Genomic DNA, 19,303 nt, shown 5'->3' with positions numbered 1-19,303 from the left:
AGATGCATAATGTAAATTGAATACCTAGAAACACCAACATCTTAGTTCTTAAAAGGGGGAGCACTGCCAAGGAGGAGGGGCAGGTCAGGATACAAAAACAGTTCTGGAAAAATGTTCCCACTGCCTCAATTCCAAGGATCATTAAGAACTTTATTACTAGATGTTATCTTTTGAAACAATCTTCCAGCTTCTCATTTGTACTAAATCTTTATTTATAACAGATAAATGAATATAGATTGAACACACTAGATTCATAGATAGGACAGTACGCATTTGGAAACTTTCATACCCTTTAAAATAGTTATTAAACCTGGCCTCCAGTGATTGCTTTCAATAATAGATTTTTTTTTTTAATTTTGTGAAGAACTACCTAAGGGGGAATGTCCCAGGATGTCCTCATTTTTCAATTGCGAAATAATTAGTTAAGGGCAAAATATTTGCACTTAATGTATGTGGACAAGATTGGGCAATGTGACCTAATGATAATGCAATTAGGTACATTCAGGCCTGAGTGAACAATCATATTCTAAGTGTAAGGATGTATTAAATGATTACAGTCCAAAGAGAGTTTGCAGATGAAGTGTTTCATCACTCTGTACCTACTGACACCTTTTATTAGTGACAGATTAAGATATAGAAAATTTTATGCAGATGAAAGTAGTCAATGAAACAGAGCTGTGAAGGATAACTAATACATAGAATAGCAAGGTTCGAAATAAAAGATTGAAGACTACTACCAAAATGTTAGTTGTTTCTTTTTATCCTATCATAGGTAGAAAAAATGAATTGAGACTTAGAAGACTGATGTTTAATTTACAGTGAGTAAATGTTCAGTCTTTTTTTTTTAACATTTTTTATTGATTTATAATCATTTTACAATGTTGTGTCAAATTCCAGTGTAAAAGCACAATTTTTCAGTTGTACATGAACATATATATATTCATTGTCACATTTTTTTCTCTGTGAGCTACCATAAGATCTTTCCCTGTATATATTTCCCTGTGCTATACAGTATGATCTTGTTTATCTATTCTACATTTTGAAATCCTAGTCTATCCCTTCCCACACCCTGCCCCCTTGGCAACCACAAGTTTGTATTCTATGTCTATGAGTCTATTTCTGTTTTGTATTTACACTTTTTTTTTTCTTTAGATTCCACATATGAGCGATCTCATATGGTATTTTTCTTTCTCTTTCTGGCTTACTGCACTTAGAATGACATTCTCTGGGAGCATCCATGTTGCTGCAAATGGCGTTATGTTGTCAGTTTTTATGGCTGAGTAGTATTCCATTATATAAATATACCACATCTTCTTATCCAGTCATCTGTTGATGGACATTTAGGCTGTTTCCGTGTCTTGGCTATTGTAAATAGTGCTACTATGAACATCGGGTTGCAGGTGTCATTTTGAAGTAGGGTTCCTTCTGGATACATGCCCAGTAGTGGGATTCCTGGGTCATATGGTAAATGTTCAGTCTTAAACTTTGATTTTCAAGAGAGATTAGGACTCGAAAGACCTAATTTAATAGCAACCCCTATGAAAAAGCCTAGAGCATTCTAGCCAACTGCAAGTTCAGCGTAGATCAACAGTGTTACTTCGAAAGCTAGAATCTTACTCTGCATAATAAAAAAACATTTGTATGATTATTTATAGTTTGCAAAGCACTTTTTTTTTTAAAGTTGGGGTTACTGAGATACAGTTTATGTAGTGTAAAATGCTTTCATTTTAGTATAGTGTTCTAAGTTTCCGTAAAGTCATACAGTATGTCACCACCACTGCAATTAAGATGTGGGCCATTTCTGTCATTCCACACAGTTTGCTCATGTTCCCTTTAGTCAACCCTTCCCTTTACCGAAGCCGGTGGTAACCACTCACCATCTCTGACCCCACAGCTTTGCAAAGCATTTTTCACCTAACTTTTAATAGATCTTATTTTTATTGAGTGCTGTGATGCATATAATATATAGCTTTAACATGTAGTTAATGTGAATATGACTATTTCAAATGTATCTTGCTTCATCATTTTATCTGCCTTCCATCAGGCAGTCATAACTGAAGAGTCATAATAACCAGATGTCAGTGTCCTGTGTATAGAGGATGATGCATTCCTTATTTTTTTACTGTATTTTATTATGCTAAAATATGCATAACATGAAATCTTCAGTCTTAATGATTTTAAGTGTACAATTCAAAGGTTTTAAACACATTCACGTTGTTGTGAAAACCTCAGCAACATCCATCCCCATTACTCTCTTTATCTTGTAAAACTGCAACTATACCCCTTAAACACTGACTCCCACTCTTCCTCTGTCCCCTGGCACCATCATTATCCTTTCTGTCCTTATGATTTTGACTATTTTATTAAGTACTTTATGTAAGTGGAATCATGCAGTATTTGTCTTTTTATGCCTGGTTTATTTTACTTAATGTCCTAAAAGTTCACCTATGTTACAGCATTATAGTAGAATTTAAATTGGTTTTAAGGCTGAATAATATTACATTGTGTGTATATATATGTGTGTATTATATATATATTATATAAATATATATATATAGTTGACCCTTGCACAACATCTGTTTGAACTGTGCAGGTCCACTTATATATGAAATTTCTCAACAAATGCTGTAGTATTACACCACGTGAGGCTGGTTGAATCGACGAATGTGGAACCATGGATATAGAGGGCTGATTATAAAGTTACATGAAGATTTTTAAGTATACAGGGATCTGCCCCTACCCCCTTCATTGTTCAAGGGTCCACATTTTGCTTATCCATTCATCTGTCCATGGACATTTGAGTTGTTTCCACTTTTTAACTATTGTGAATAATGCTGCTATAAATATTGGTATACAAATATCTCTTCTAGATCCTGCTTTTAATTCTTTTGGGTACATACTCAGAAGTGGAATTGGTGGATCATATGGTAATTTTATTTTTAGTTTTTTGAGGCACTGCCATATTGTTTCACATAGGGGCTGTACCAGTTTACATTCTAACCAACAATGTACAACAGTTTCAATTTCTCTACATCATCACCTACACTTATTATTGTTGTGTGTGTGTTTTTTTTATATATATATAGTAGCCATCCTAATTAGTGTGAGATGGTATCTCGTTGCAGTTTTGATTTCCATTTCCCTAACGATTAATGATGTTGAGCATCTTTCATGTGGTTATTGGCCATTAATATATCTTATTTGGAGAAATGTCTATTTAAATCCTTTGTTCACTTTTGAATCAGGTGTTTTTTTTGTTGTCGTTATTGTTGAGTTGTAGGAGTTCTCTATGTATTCTGGACATCAAACCCTTATTAGATACATGATTTACAAGTATTTTCTACTATTCTGGGTTGTCTTTTTACTCTGTTGATAGTGGCTTTTGATGCACAAAAAATTTTAATTTTTATTGAGTCCAATTTGTCTATTTTCTTTTGTCTGTGTCTTTGATGTCATATCCAAAAAATCATTGCCAAATCCTATATCATGAAGATTTGTCCTTTGTTTTCTTCCAAAAGTTTTATCACTTTAGATCCTTGATCCATTTTGAGTTAATTTTTGTATATGGTGCTAGGCCAGGGCCAACTTCATTCTCTGCATGTGAATATCCAGTTTTCTCAGTACCATTTGTTGAAAACACTGTCCATTTCCCATTGGTGTTAGTATCCTTGCCAAAAATCATTTGATCACGTATGATAGGGTTCATTTTTAGCTCTCTGTTCTATTCTGTTGGTCTATATGTCTATCTTTATGTCTGTACCATACTGTTTTGATTACTGTAGCTTTGTAGTAAGTTTCAACATCAGGAAATGTGTCTTCTGTATTTCTTTTTTTCTTTTTTTTGGGAGGTTTGTTTTAGCTACTAGGGGTGCCTTAAGATTCCATATGGATTTTAAGATGGGTTTTTCTATTTCTGTGGAAAATGCCATTGAAATTTTTACAGGAATTGCATCAAATCTGTAGACTGTATTGGGTAGTATTCACATTTCAACAATATTAAGTCTTCCAATCCATGAACATTTGATATGCTTTCATTTACTTATGTCTTCTTTAATTTCTCTCACCAGTGTTTTGTAGTTTTCATTGTATAAGTCTTTCACCTCCTTGGTAAATTTATTCTTAAGTGTTTTGTTCTTTATGATGCTATTGTAAATGGAGTTGTTTTTGTAATTTCCTTTTCAGATTGTTTGTCCTGTTTAGAAATACAACTGAATTTTGTGTGTTGACTTTGTATCTGCTACTTTGCTGAACTCAGTTATTATTTCTGACAGGTTTTTTTGTGTTTTCTTTAATTTTCTTACGTGTATTTTTTATTGAAGTGTAGTTGATTTACATTACTGTGTTAGTTTCAGATGTACAGCATAATTTCAGTATTTTTGCAGGTTATACTCCATTATAAGTTATTACAAGATAATGAGTATAATTCCCTATGCTATACAGTATATTCTTATTGCTTATCTATTTTTATGTATAGTAGTTTGTATCTGTTAATCTCATACTCCTAATTTGTCTCTTCCCCTTTGATAACCACAAATTTGTTTTCTGTATTTGTAAGTTTGTTTCTGTTTTGCATATACATTCATTTGTATTATTTCTTTAGATTCCACATATAAGTGGAATACAATATTTGTCTCTCTCTGTCTGACTTATTTCACTAAGCATAATATTCTCCAGGTCCATCCACACTGCTGCAAGTGGCAGTACTTTAATCTCTTTATGGCGAGTAATATTCAATTGTGTATGTATACACACCATGTCTTCTTAATCCAGTTGTCTGTTGATGGGCAGACATCATCAGACATCTGTTGATGGATTGCTTCCAGGTCTAGGGTTTTGTAAATAGTGCTGCTGTGAACATTGGGATACATATATCTTTTTGAATTAGTGTTTTCATTTCATTTATATACCCAGGAGTTAAATTGCTGGATCATATGGTAGTTCTATTTTTAGTTAAGATCATGTTTTCTGCAAACAAGAGATACTTTTACTTCTTCCTTTCCAGTTGGGATGCTTTTTATTTCTTCTTCTTGTGTAATTGCTCTGGCTAGAACTTCCAGTACTGTGCTGAATAAAAGTGATGAAAACAGGCATCCCCTTGCCTTGTTACTATTTTAGAGAAAAATCTCCAGTTTTTCACCATTGAGTATGATATTTGCTGTGGAGTTTTCATATGTGACTTTTATTGTGTTGAGATAGTTACCTTCTCTCTCTAGTTTGTTGAGTTTATCATAAAAGTGTGTTGAATTTTGTCAAATGCTTTTTTTTTTTGCATCAAATGAGATTGTCATGCATCTTTTTTCCTTCATTCTGTTCATGTGGCATATTATACTCATTATTGTATGTTGAAGCATCTATATATTATAGGAATAAATACTACTTGATCATGGTATATAATTATTTTAATATGCTAGTATTTTGTTGAGAATTTATCATCAGGGTTTATAAGGGATTTTGGTCTGCAGTTTTATTGTAGTGTCTGTCTGGCCTTGGAATCAATGAAATTTGGTCACATAGAATGAGTTAGGAAGTATTCTTTCCTCTTGAGTTTTTTAGAAAATTTTGAGAAAAAATTAGCATAGGTTCTTCTTTAAATGTTTAGTGGAATTTACCAGTGAAGCCATCAGGTACAGGGCTTTTCTTTGTAGATTTTTTGATTACTGATTCAACCTTCTTACTAGTTACAGAGAGATTCAAATTTTCTATTTCTTCATAATTTAGTGTTGGTAGGTTTTGTGTTTCTAGAAATTTGTCCATTTAATCTAGGTTTTCTAATTTGATGTGTAAATATTTATAGTAGGCTCTTATGATCCTCTTTATTTCTGTAGAATTGATAGTAATAGCTTCACTTTCATTTCTAGTTTTAACAATTTGAGCCTTGTCTCTTTTTTTCTTAATCCATCTAGCTAAATATTTGTCAATTTCAAAGAACCAGCTTTTGGTTTCATTAGTTGTCTCTGTTTTTCTATTGTTATTTATCTCTGCTCTAACCTTGATTATCTCCTTCCTTCTGCTAGCTTTGGACTTTTTAAAAATTCCTTTTCTAGTTCCTTAAGTTGTAGAGTTAGGTTTTGGATTTGTATTCTTTTCAAAAAATTTACTTGTTCATAGCTATAAACTTCCTCCTTAGCTCTACTTCGCTGCATCCTGTAAGTTTTGGTTTGTTGTGGTTTTGTTTTCATTCATCTCTCAGTATTTTCTAATTATCCTTGAGATTTTTTTCTTTGAACCATGGATTATGTGTCATTTAAGTCCACAGATTTGTGAATTTTCCAATTTTCTTTGTTATTGATTTCTATCCTCATCCTATTATGGTAAGAAAAGATACATTGTATGCTATCTGTCTTTTTATTTTATTTTATTTTTTTAACTTTTTTATTGAGTTATAGTCATTTTACAATGTTGTGTCAAATTCCAGTATAGAGCACAGTTTTTCAATTATACATAAACTACATGTATTCATTGTCACATTTTTTTCTGCTGTGAACTACCACAAGATCTTGTATATATTTCCCTGTACTATACACTATAGTCTTGTTTATCTATTCTACATTTTGAAATCTGTCTGTCCCTTCCCACCCTCCACCCACTTGGCAACCACAAGTTTGTATTCTATGTCTGTGAGTCTCTTTCTGTTTTGTATTTATGGGTTTTTCTTTCTTTTTTTTTAGATTCCACATACGAGTGAGCTCATATGGTATTTTTCTTTCTCTTTCTGGCTTAATTCACTTAGAATGACATTCTCCAGGGACATCCATGTTGCTGCAAATGGCATTACGTTGTCGATTTTTCTGGCTGAATAGTATTCCATTGTATAAATATGCCACATCTTCTTTATCCAGCCATCTGTTGATGGACATTTAGGCTGTTTCCATGTCTTGGCTATTGTAAATAGTGCTACTATGAACATTGGGGTGCAGGTGTCATTTTGATGTAGGGTTCCTTCTGGATATATGCCCAGGAGTAGGATGACTGGGTCATATTGTAAGTCTATTCCTAGTCTTTTGAGGACTCTCCATACTGTTTTCCACAGTGGCTGCACCAAACTGCATTCCCAGCAGCAGTATAGGAGGGTTCCCTTTTCTCCACAGCCTTTCCAGCATTTGTCATTTGTGGACTTTTGAATGACAGCCATTCTGACTGCTGTGAGGTGATACCTCATCATAGTTTTGATTTGCATTTGTCTGATAATTAGTGATATTGAGCATTTTTTCATGTGCCTATTGAACATTTGTATTTCTTCCTTGGAGAATTGCTTGTTCAGGTCTATGCACATTTTTGGATTGGGTTGTTTGGTTTTTTCTTATTGAGTCGTATGAGCTGCTTATATATTCTGGAGATCAGGCCTTTGTCAGTTTCATTTGCAAAAATGTTCTCCCATTCCGTAGGTTGTCATTTTGTTTTGCTTATGGTTTCCTTTACTGTGCAGAAGCTTGTAAGTTTAATTAGGTCCCATTTGTTTATTCTTGCTTTATTTCTATTGCTTGGATAGACTGCCTTAGGAGAACATTTTTGAGGTGTATGTCAGAGAATGTTTTGCCTATATTTTCTTCTAGGAGGTTTATCATATCTTGTCTTATGTTTAAGTCTTTGATCCATTTTGAGTTTATTTTTGTGTATGGTATATGGGCATGTTCTAGCTTCATCGCTTTACATGTTGCTGTCCAGTTTTCCCAACACCATTTGCTGAAGAGACTGTCTTTATTCCATTGTATATTCTTGCCTCCTTTGTCGAAGATTAGTTGACCAAAAGTTTGTGGGTTCATTTCTGGGCTCTCTATTCTGTTCCATTGGTCTATATGTCTGTTCTTGTAACTGTACCATGCTGTTTTTATTACTGTAGCTCTGTAGTATTGTTTGAAGTCTGGAAGAGTTATTCCTCCAGCCTCTTTCTTTCTCTTCAGTAATGTTTTGGCAATCCTAGGTCTTTTGTGGTTCCATATAAATTTTATTATGATTTGTTCTAGTTCCGTGAAATATGTCCTGGGTAATTAGATAGGGATTGCATTAAATCTGTAGGTTGCCTTGGGCAGTGTGACCATTTTAACAATATTGATTCTTCCAATCCAGGAGCAGGGGTTATCCTTCCATTTTTTAAAGTCTTCTTTAATTTCCTTTATCAGTGTTTTGTAGTTCTCCATGTAAACGTCTTTCACTTCCTTGGTTAGATTTACTCCTAGGTATTTTATTACTTTGGGTGCTATTTGAAAGGGGATTGTTTCTTTACTTTCTTTTTCTGTTGATTTATTGTTAGTGTAAAGAAATGCAACTGATTTTTGAACGTTAATCTTGTAACCTACTACCTTGCTGAATTCTTCGATTATTTCTAGTAGTTTTTGTGTGCAGCTTTTAGGGTTTTCTATATGTAGTATCATGTCATCTGCATATAGTGACACTTTTATCTCTTCTTTTCCAATTTGGATCCCTTTTATTTCTCTCTCTTGTCTGATTGCTGTGGCTAGGACTTCCAAGACTACATTGAATAGTTGTGATGATAGTGGGTAGCCTTGTCTTGTCCCAGATTTTAGTGGGACGCTTTTAAGTTTTTCACCATTGAGTACTATGCTGGCTGTAGGTTTGTAATATATAGCTTTTATGATGTTGAGATATGTTCCCTCTATACCCACTTTGGTGAGAGTTTTTATCATAAATGGGTGTTGAATTTTATCAAATGCTTTTTCTGCATCGATTGAGATGATCGTGTGGTTTTTGTCCTTTCTCTTGTTGATGTGATGTATTACATTGATTGATTTGCATATGTTGAACCACCCTTGTGTCCCTGGGATGAACCCCACTTGATTATGATGTATAATCTTTTTTATGTGCTGTTGGATTCTATTTGCTAATATTTTGGTGAGGATTTTGGCATCTATGTTCATCAGTGATATTGGTCTGTAATTCTCTTTTTTGGTGGTGTCTTTGCCTGGTTTTGGTATTAGGGTGATGGTGGCTTCATAGAATGAGTTTGGGAGTATTCCCTCCTTTTCAGTCTTCTGGAAGAGTTTGAGAAGGACTGGTATGAGTTCTTCTTTGTATGTTTGGTAGAATTCCCTGGTGAAGCTGTCCGGTCCTGGACTTGTATTTGTAGGGAGGTTTTTTATTGCTAATTTGATTCCATTTCTAGTGATCAGTTTGTTCAAGTGATCAGTTTCCTCTTGATTCAGTCTTGGTGGACAGTATGTTTCCAGAAACTTGTACATCTCCTCTAGGTTATCCAGTTTTTCATAATATTCTTGTATGATATTCTGTATTTCTGTGTTATTTGTTGTAATTTCTTCATTATCCTTTCTTATTTTGCTAATTTGTGCTCTCTCTTTTTTCTTCTTTGTGAGTTTGGCGAGAGGTTTGTTGATTTTATTTACTCTTTCAAAAAACAGCTTTTGGTTTGGTTGATTTTTTTCTATGGTCTTTTTAATCTCTATTTTATTTATTTCCTCCCTGATCTTTATTATTTCCTTCCTTCTGCTGACACTTGGGTTTTTTTGCTCTTCTTTTTCTAATTCTTTTAGCTGGTGGGTTAGATTGTTTATTTGAGATTGTCCTATTTTGAGGAAGGCCTTTATTGCTATAAACTTCCCTCTTAACACTGCCTTTGCTGTGTCCCATAAATTTTGTGTGGTTGTGTTTTCATTTTCGTTTGTCTCAAGGTATTTTTTAATTTCAACTTTGGTTTCATCCTTGACCTATTGGTTTTTTAATATCATGTTGTTTAATCTCCATTCTTTCCTTTTTTTCTCCTTTGTTTCTGTGTAGTTGATTTCCAGTTTCATGGCATTGTGGTCAGTAAAGGTGCTTGAGATAATTTCTATCACCTTAAAATTGTTGAGGCTTCTTTTGTGCCCAAGTACATGATCAATCCTAGAAAATGTTCCATGTGCACTTGAAAAGTATGTATGTCCTATTGTGGAGGGGTGTAATGCTCTGAAAATATCCACCAACTCTAATTTTTCTATTGTATCATTTAATTTCTCTTTTGCCTCATTTATTTTCTGTGTGGAAGATCTGTCTAGTGATGTTAATGTGGTATTAAAATCTCCAACAATGATTGTATTCCCATCAATTTCCACTATCTGTCTTTTTAAATGTATTGTGACCTAATTTGTGGCGTTAATATATGGTTTGTCCTGGAAAATGTCACATGTACACTTGGGAAGAGTGTATATTTTGTTGTTATTGGGTAGAATATTTTGGGTATGTTGATGGGTCTAGTTGATTTGTTGTTTTCTAAGTCCTCTGTTTCCTCATTTATCTTCTTTCTGGTTGTTCTATCTGTTGTTCTGTGTGGGGCATTGAAATCTCTCCAATTACTGTTGTAGAGCAGTCTGTTTCCCCCTTCAATTCTGTCAAATTTTCCTTTATGTATTTTGTTGATCTGTCATTAGATGCATAATGTTTGTAATACTTATCTTGTTGTATTGAAATTTTTATGAATATATAGTGACCTTCCTTATCTCTTGTAACCTTTTTGATTTAAAGTCTATTATGTCTGATATTAGAATAACCACCTTTGCACTCTTTTGCTTACTATGTGCATGGAATATCTTTTTCCATCCTTTTACTTCTAACTTGTTTGTGTCTTTGGATCTCAAGTTTCTTGTAGACAGCATATAGTTGGATCATGTATCTTTATCCATTCTGCAGGCTCTGTCTTTTGTTAAAGAGTTCAGTCCATTTACATTTAAAGCAATTCTGTTACTGTAGTATAGTATCTGTTTTCTATATGCCTTACAGCTTTTTTTCCTTTCAGTTTTACTGAGGTATAATTGACACACAACACTGTATAAGTCTAAGGTCTACATCATAATGATTTGACTTATGTACATAAGGAAGTGATTACTGCAATAAGTTTAGTGTTAATCCATCATCTCATATGGATACAAAAGAAAAGAAAAAGAACTTTTTTCCTTGTGATAAGAACTCTTAGGATTTATTCTGTTAAAAATTTTAATATATAACATAGAGCAGTGTTAATTATTTATCATTACTGTTGTTGTATATTACTTTGCTAGTACTTATAGTTGAAAGCCTTACAGCTTTTTTGTAGCTCATTTCCTAAGTAGTATTTTCTTTTGTGTTCATTTTTTGTACTGAAAGGTTTAATTCCTTTCTCATTCCTTTTGTATACATTCTATGGTTGTTTTCTTTGTGGTTACCATGAGAATTATATTTACTGTCCTAGAGTTTTAATATTCTAATTTGTATAAATACCAGCTTTAATAAATGTCAGTTTTTTAATATCAGTAACATACAAAAACTGCACCTTTACAGCTCCATTCCCACCCCTTTTGGTTGTTGATGTCAAAAATTATATCTTTAATACATTGTGTGCCCCAAGACATAAACTAGTAATTCCTTTTTTTTATATTTTAACATACTTCTCTTTTTATCATTGGGATGTACTTGACATATAACATTATATTAGTTTCAAGTGTACAACATAATGATCAACTATAGTCTCATTAGAAGAGGAAAACCACCAAGATGTATGTCAAAAAGCTTGCCTTCTATGTGTTTTCCTATGATTTTTATGGTTTCAGGTCTTACACTCAAGTCTTTAATTCCCTGTGAGATAGTGGTCCGATTTTATTCTTTTGCTTGTGGCTGTCCAGTTTTTCCCAACACCATTTATTGAAGATACTGTTCTTTCTCCACTGTATATTCTTAGCTCCCTTGTTATAAATTGACCATACATGCATGGTTTTATTTCTGGGTTCTCAATTCTGTTCCATTGATCTGTTTGCCTGTTTTTATACCAATAATATATTGTTTTGATTACTGTGGCTTTGTAATATAGTTTGAGATCAGAAAGTGTGATGCCTCCAGCTTTGTTCTTTCTCAGGATTGCTTTGGCTATTTCATTGTCTTTTGTGGTTTCATACACATTTTAGGATTTTTTTTTCTATTTCTGTGAAGTATGTCTTTGGAATTTTGATAGAGATTTCATTGAGCCTATAAATTACTTTGGGTATTATGGGTATTTTAACAATATTAATTCTTCCTGTCCACAAGCACAGGATATCTTTCCATTTATTCATATCTGCTTCAGTTTCTTTCATCAGTGCCTTACAGATTTCAGTATATAGGTCTTTTACTTCCTGTTTAAATTTATTCCTAGGTCTTTTATTCTTTTTGATAAAATTGTAAGTGGGACTGTTTTCTTAATTTCTCTTTCTGATAGTTTGTTATTAGTGTATAGAAACACAACTGATTTTTTTTTTTATCCTGCAGCTTTACTGAATTCACAGATTAGTTCTAATAATGTTTTGGTGAAGTCCTTGGGGTTTTATATATATATATAATATTATGTCATCTGCAAAGAGTGACATTTTAATTTTTTCCTCTCCACTCTGAATGTCTTTTAATCCTTTTTCTTGCCTAATTGCTCTGGCTATGGGTTCCAATACTGTGCTGAATAAAAATGGTGAAAGTAGACATCCTTGTTTTGTTTCTGATATTAGAGGAAAATCTTTCAGCTTTGCACCATTGAATATGTTGTTAGCTGTGAGCTTGTCACACATAGTCTTTCTTATATTGAGGTACATTCCCTCTACACCTACTTTGTTGCAAGTTTTTATCATAAATGAATGTTGAACTTAGATGCTTTTTCTGTATCTATTGAAATGATCATATAATTCTTGTCTTTCACTTTGTTAATGTGATTATCATATTGATTTGCAAATGTTGAACCCTCTTTGCATCCTTGGAATAAATCCCACTTGATCATAGTGTGTGGTCCTTTTAATGTATTATTGAATTCAGCTCGCTAATATTTTTTGAGGATTTTGTGTCTTTGTTCATTAGGGATATTGGCCTGTAATTTTCTTATCTTGTAGTGTTCTTGTTTGGTTATGATATCAGGGTAACTAATAATTCTTTTAAATCATTAGTCTCTTAGATTTGGAGTGACAAGCCAAAGTTACAGTATTACTAGCTTTTACAGTAATACGTTTTTTGAACTTTAAGTGTAGTAGTCTCTTAAATTATGTAGAAAACAGTGCAGTTACTGACCATTGTTACAGTAACGCAAGCTTTTATAATTGCCCATGTATTTACCTTTTTTGAAATATTTATTTCTCCGTACAGCTTCAGTTTACTGTCTAGTGTCCTTTCATTTCACTGTGCAGGACCCCCTTGAGCATTTATTACAGGATAGATCTGTTGGTCACTAACTCCCTCAGCTTTTGCTTATCTGGGAATATCTTAATTTCTCCCTCACTTTTGAAGAAAATTTTGCCACATGTATGATTACTGGTTGACAATTTCTTTCTTTTAGGATTTTGAATATATCAGTCTCTGCTCCAAAGTTTTTGGTAAGAAATCTGTTGATAATCTGATTGAGGATTCTTTGTATATGATTCACTTCTCTCTTGCTGCTCTCCAGATTCTCTCTTTGTCTTTTGAAAGTTTGTAGTATGTCTCAGGGTGGGTCTTTGAGTCCTTTGAGCTTCTTGAATATTTATACTCAAATCTTACATCGTGAAGTTTTCAGCCATGATTTCTTCAAATATGCTCTCTGCGCCTCTCTCTCTCTTTTCCTAAAACTTCCACAATACATATGTTGCTTCACTTGCTGGTGTTTCTTAAGTCCATTAGGCTCTGTTTACTTTTCTTTGATATTTTTTCTTCCTGTTCCTCAGACTCAGTAATTTCCATTGTACTAGCTTCATGTTCACTGATTCTTTCTTCTTCCTACTGATAACTTGCAATAAACACATCTCAAAACTGGTTGTGACTTTCTGGTTGAGAAAGGTATCCTCAAAGGATGAAACTAAAGAGAGAAGGTATTTGCCCCAACACACCTAACATATAATGATGGAACAAGCATAGGATAACAGCTCTAGATGTTCTAGTTCAAACAGGAGGAAATGAAAGATTGTTTTAAAAATTCACTGGCTTATGATATTTCTGATATCCAGCCCAGCAAATTCTGGGAATCTATTGACTAGGTTTCAAGATCTGGGGATACTTCTCCATGCTTTTCAACTTCACCCTCCTGGTTCTTGGCTCTGCCCTCCGAGTCATCCTTCATTTTTGATGAAAGTCAGCACATGTTTGCAGCTTAGTAATTTTATCAGCCTGACTCCTGCCAATAGAATTTTGGAAATCTAGCGGCCTCCTTTCATTTTGTACCCTATCTGTCCCTTTCATTCCAACTTGGCAGTGTTTCTGCTGAAATAAATTTCTCAAAAACAGACGTTTACGGTGGATTTCACTGGGATTCACTCCATTAGAAAAAAGACATATTCACAGATCTTTCCAAAATAATCCTTTCTGTATTTCAAGTCCATGCTAAGATGACTGAGGTGCAATGCCTTTAAATTCCTAGAGGCCCTCTGGTTTGATTGAAAGGGTCTGTGAGATATACCCTTAATCATCTGAAATTTTTCTAACAATAATCTGGACTTTTGAACTTACTGAGGTTTTAGCACAAGGTTATATAGTCACAGTCTCAACCTTTTCTGTCAAGGTGGCTTTTCCGGTGGTGAATCTCTTAGTTTCAGTGTCCTTTGCCATTTGTAGAGTCAACTTTAAAATCAAGTTCTATGTTACTATAAGTGGCAAGGAGAAACCAGGTGGTGCTTTCAAACATTGCTTGGAAATTTCTTAGACTGTTTATACAACTTGTTGCTTACAAATGCTTTTTCCCACATAACTGCATGATACAATTTCACTAAACTTGCCAACAAAGCAAGGATCTCCCTTTCTCCAGTTTTCAATAACGTGTTTCTTGTTTTCTTCTGTTACTGGAGGCAATGGGTCCATCACTTGAGGTGCTTAGCGAATGAACAGACCAAGTACTTTTGATTAAAGCAGAAACATTTATTATTTGTGACAAGTAAGGAGACAGGGAGATGGCTCTCAAAACACTGTCTCCCTGAACAGCAAGATCAGGGAAGTTTTAAGCTATGGGGTGCATGCATGTTCATAAAAGGGTGAATGTGATCCGCCATGTAGAGGTGGAGTTGTAGATGCGCTTACACAGTCGTCAACATACTCAAACATAAGTTGCTTGTTCAAAAATGGCGGCAGAATGCACCCTTGGAGTAGAGATTTTAGCATTAAAATAAGGCAGAGGTCACTCTAGGTTGATAAAATCCAGACACCTAGTTGAGTGAAGTCATGAGAGCCAGCAAGGGTCAGCATCATCATTCCTTAGACTCCAGTTAATCTGGTGGCTGATTGCTTAAGGGGATTTGAATCCTGCAGAACAGCTCAGGAATGTGCTTCAGGCTGATTTTTACCTTTGAAACCCAACTGGGAGTCTTATGACTGATTTATTGTCTTTGCTGTGGTTACTTCTACTGCCTGATGACAGTCATTTGTTCCTGCATTCTTTATTCTATTTAAAATCATTATTTACTGAGACCTATTGTTTATTTTCACATGAAGACCTAGGAGGCCATAATTCATCTTTCCCCCAGTCACCAGTACAGGGAACATGAAAGGGTTTTGAAATTCACGCTCTGGGGCTCAGCCTGAGTTTGTCCAGCATGTGTTACAGCTTCCCTCATTGCCTGTTATTTTACTTCTGTAAGATGTAACATATTCTCCTTTGACCCTATCGCTTTCTTACTAAAGTCTGGCTGACAATTCTAAACTCTCACCAGCAGTGTCCAGATTTCTCCTAATAATCTGAAGGCATTTTAGGCTTTCTGTCATGCTACCCAGATTCTTCCAGTCTCCTCTCACCATCCAGTTCCAAAGCCACTCCCCCATTTTAGATACCTGTTACAGCAGCAACCCACTTCCAAGTACCAAACTCAGTATTAGTTTTTGATTGTTGTGTAACAGATCCCCACAAATTTAGTTGCTTAAAACAATAAAAATTTGCTGTCTCACACTTTCCATAGCTTAGATGTCCAGGCACAACTTAGCTGGGTCCCCTGCTTTTAGTTTCACAAAGCTGACATCAGATTATCAGCTGAGCTTTCATAAAGAGGCTCTAGTTTGGGGGAGAATCTGCTTTCAAGCTCATTAGAACTGTTGGTAGACTCACTTATTGCAGCAGCATGATGAGAGGACTCTGGCTTCTTACTGGCTGTGAGCTAGAGGCCTCAGGTCCATATCAGCCCCCTGCCATGTGGCTCTCTCACAGGCCCTCTCTGACTGAGGCAGCTTATTTCTTCAAGGCTAGCAGCAGAATCCTCACTCCAGTCTGCTAAGATCGAGTCTTACACAATGTAACATAGTCATGGGAGCGGCATCATAGGGCCTTTCCCATATTCTCTTGATCAGACACAAGTCACAGTTTCTGCATACACCCGAAGGGAGTACAAGAGTGTGAGTCATTGGGAGTCACCTTAGGGTATGTACCCCAAAGATGGTGTAGTAGGCTGAGAAATGTCCCCCAAAGATATCAGGTGATAATCCTTGGAAACTGGAAATTTTACCTTATTTGGGGAAAAGAAGAGGATTTGCAGTTGTAATTAAGCTAGAGATCTTCAGACAAAGGGATTATCCTGGATTATCTGGGTGGGCACTAAGTGCAATCACATGTATCCTCATAAGAAACGGGTGGAGGGAGCTTGGACATGGGCAGAGAGGAGAAGGCCACGTGAAGATGGAGTAGAGAGAAATTTGAAGATGTTGGCCTTGACTGTAGTTGAAAGTGATGTAGCCACAGCAAGGAATGCTGCCAGCCAGATTGTCCCCCTTGAGCCTCTGTAGAGCATATGGCCCTGCTCATGCTTAAATTTCTGTCCAGTGATACCAATGTTACTCTTCTGACTTCCAGAACTGTGAGGGAATAATTGTCTGTTTCAAGCCACCCAGTTTGCCATAGTTTTGTTGCAGCAGCCATAGGAAACCAATACTGATGAGTATTAATACTTCAGTGCAACTTTTTAAATGCATTTCCTGTTACTCAGGCTAAGTATCTTTTCATAAGATTCTTAACTGTCCAGGTGTTTTCTTCTATGAATTTTTCAATTTGTCTTCCTTTTCCATTTTAAAAGAATTATTCACTTTCTTATTGATTAGTAAGAATTCTTTAGATAGTCTGATTACTAATCCTATGTCAGTTGTCCATGTTACTGAAGAGATATTTCTCTTCTTCCAGTCTGTTGCTTGTTTCTCTACCTTATATATGGTGTCTTCAGCATTCAAAAGCTTTTTATACCTCTTTTTAAGATTACGGAACATTTTAAACATACCCAAAAGAAGAGAGAATAGTATAATAAATCTTCCACGTACACATCACTCAGCTTCAACAATTATCAGCATTTTCCCCAGAAGTTTTCATCTTTTCCTTTAAGTTTTGTACCTTTCATGCAGTATCTAAGAAATCCTTAAATAAAGACTGTGCTGCTATTATTTGTGTGGCTGAGTATTTCTGTCCTGATAAAACACTAATTCTTTTTGTCATAACATTTATTCTTTCTTGCTTTTAATTTTTTATAAATGTGTATACATATGTAGCAGTTTCTAAGGTATACAAAGCATTATTGCACCCTTGTTAACCTATACCTTCTTCCTGGAACAAAATATACTTTTCTTATTCAGCACAAGCTATTCAGATCTTGGGAATTTTCTAATTGTCCCAGCAGCATTCTCTGTGTCAGTATAGAGCTTATTAGACACCTCATATGTCCTCATAAGAAGACTGATCAATCATTCAGGAAATGTCAAAAGTATAAGCCCAAGTCAGCTGTGCTGGCATTTTGTTTTTACAAAGTAATTCTCTTAATATTTTCCTTCTTTGTAGTGTGCCACCTGGGCTTGAAGGCATGAAAGAACAAGACCTCTGCAACAAGATAATGGCTAAAATACTAGAAAATTATAATACCCTGTTTGAAGTAGAGTATATGGAAAATGATAACCAGAGGTGTGAAAACCTGGCGAGGCTTATCATGGTAAAAGTAAGTAACTTCGGTATTTAATTTTCAACATTGCTGTATCCTGAATGGAAGATATTTTATTTAAATGATTTTTATTTAAAAATTCTGTGTGGATATAACTTTAGATTATTAGTTCTGTTTGTTGAATTCTTTTTATGAAATCTACTCTCTGTTCAAGTGTTTGTTAAAGTGATATATATTCTTCTAAGACTGGGAAATGATTGTGAATTGATATTTCCTTGGCTGCTGTAAACTCATCTCAAAAGCACTTACGTGAACCCAGTGCTGTGGTCAGTTGGGCGTACCACCTTTTATGGAAGCCTGGTGTTACAGCCAGGATGCATGCTTAAGTCTGTGTCCAGGAGTGCTAGCTTACTGAGTAGACTACAGATTCCTGAAGACAGTATGACCATGTCTAGTGATCTCTCTTGTGTCTGGCACACTTCAAGTTCAACCTCGGATTGTATGTCCCATATATGTGGTCCTTGGTAACTATCACCTGTAAAGGAGAGTATTTTTAAAACCTGTAAAGGAACCAGTAACATATACTATCTAAATCTTTTTGTACATTGACTAATAATTTATAACATATTTTTTACACAGTAGGTAAATGTGTGTAGGTCTCTCAAGATTTACAGCTGAGAGTCAGAGGATGAACATCCAAACCAGATCCTTCAGATATGGGTCAAGAGGGAGGTCATCTTATTTATTTCCCATTTATATTGAGGTAAATCTTGATGGAACTGATATGAGAGGTGCCCTCAGGAGGTTTCCTGAGACTTATCATGTTTACAGACCACACTGTGTTCTTGTTGACTTATATGGCAATGAGTGATAAAAACCAGAGGCACTTGGTTTGGGCCTTGAAGGCGTGTTTTTGTTTCTTCTTCCAGCTGAGGTGTGAATTTGAAGAAATGAAAGTTAAGGGGAATCATGTAGGACCCAACCAAAATGAGGTTTTCTTAACTAGGGCTTATATGTGAATACGAGAGACTCCCTATAAGGGATGGAGTACTTCTGAAAGAAATGCATTTAACAGGAATCTTGCCAACCTGATAAAGAGCCCTTTAAACTGAAATTTGTTGGAAGGGAAGAACAGTGCTCAGATAAAATGATAAAATGAGCTACTTTAGAGAGTATCGAATGTGGCCTAAGGTTGAGGTAAAATGGTAGCTGAGAAAATGTCAGGAAAAAAAAAAAAAACACCAACAACCTTGTATCAGTTTTGCTACAAAGCATTTAAATAATTTTTAAATAGAAAAAAAAATCTACCTTAAATGTGTTTCTCTGGTTCCTATACTACTTTGCAGACAGTCTCTTTTTAAAATATTAAAAACTGGTTGACTTTGTCTCAGCTACGTATCTCTGATAAACACTTTTTAACACACATACCTTTTAGCTAGGGCTGATAAGATAATAAGGTAAACCTAAAATAGAATTAAAATAGGGAAATACGACCTCCTTGGCAA

General features: G+C 34.8%; 1 protein-coding gene across 1 annotated transcript in view; it reads left to right on the top strand.

Annotated features, from left to right (window-relative positions):
- FAM13A (family with sequence similarity 13 member A) overlaps positions 1-19,303 on the top strand; it is a 265,769-nt gene that overhangs the window by 82,428 nt on the left and 164,038 nt on the right. Inside the window, 1 exon segment of the mRNA XM_015250473.3 lies at positions 17,702-17,855. Coding sequence (XP_015105959.2) covers positions 17,702-17,855 — 154 coding nt within the window.

The sequence above is a fragment of the Vicugna pacos genome, chromosome 2, assembly GCF_048564905.1.
Source record: "Vicugna pacos chromosome 2, VicPac4, whole genome shotgun sequence".
Taxonomy (NCBI): domain Eukaryota; kingdom Metazoa; phylum Chordata; class Mammalia; order Artiodactyla; family Camelidae; genus Vicugna; species Vicugna pacos.
The sequence above is the reverse complement of the archived record's forward strand: the minus strand, read 5'-3'. Positions and strand labels throughout refer to the sequence as shown.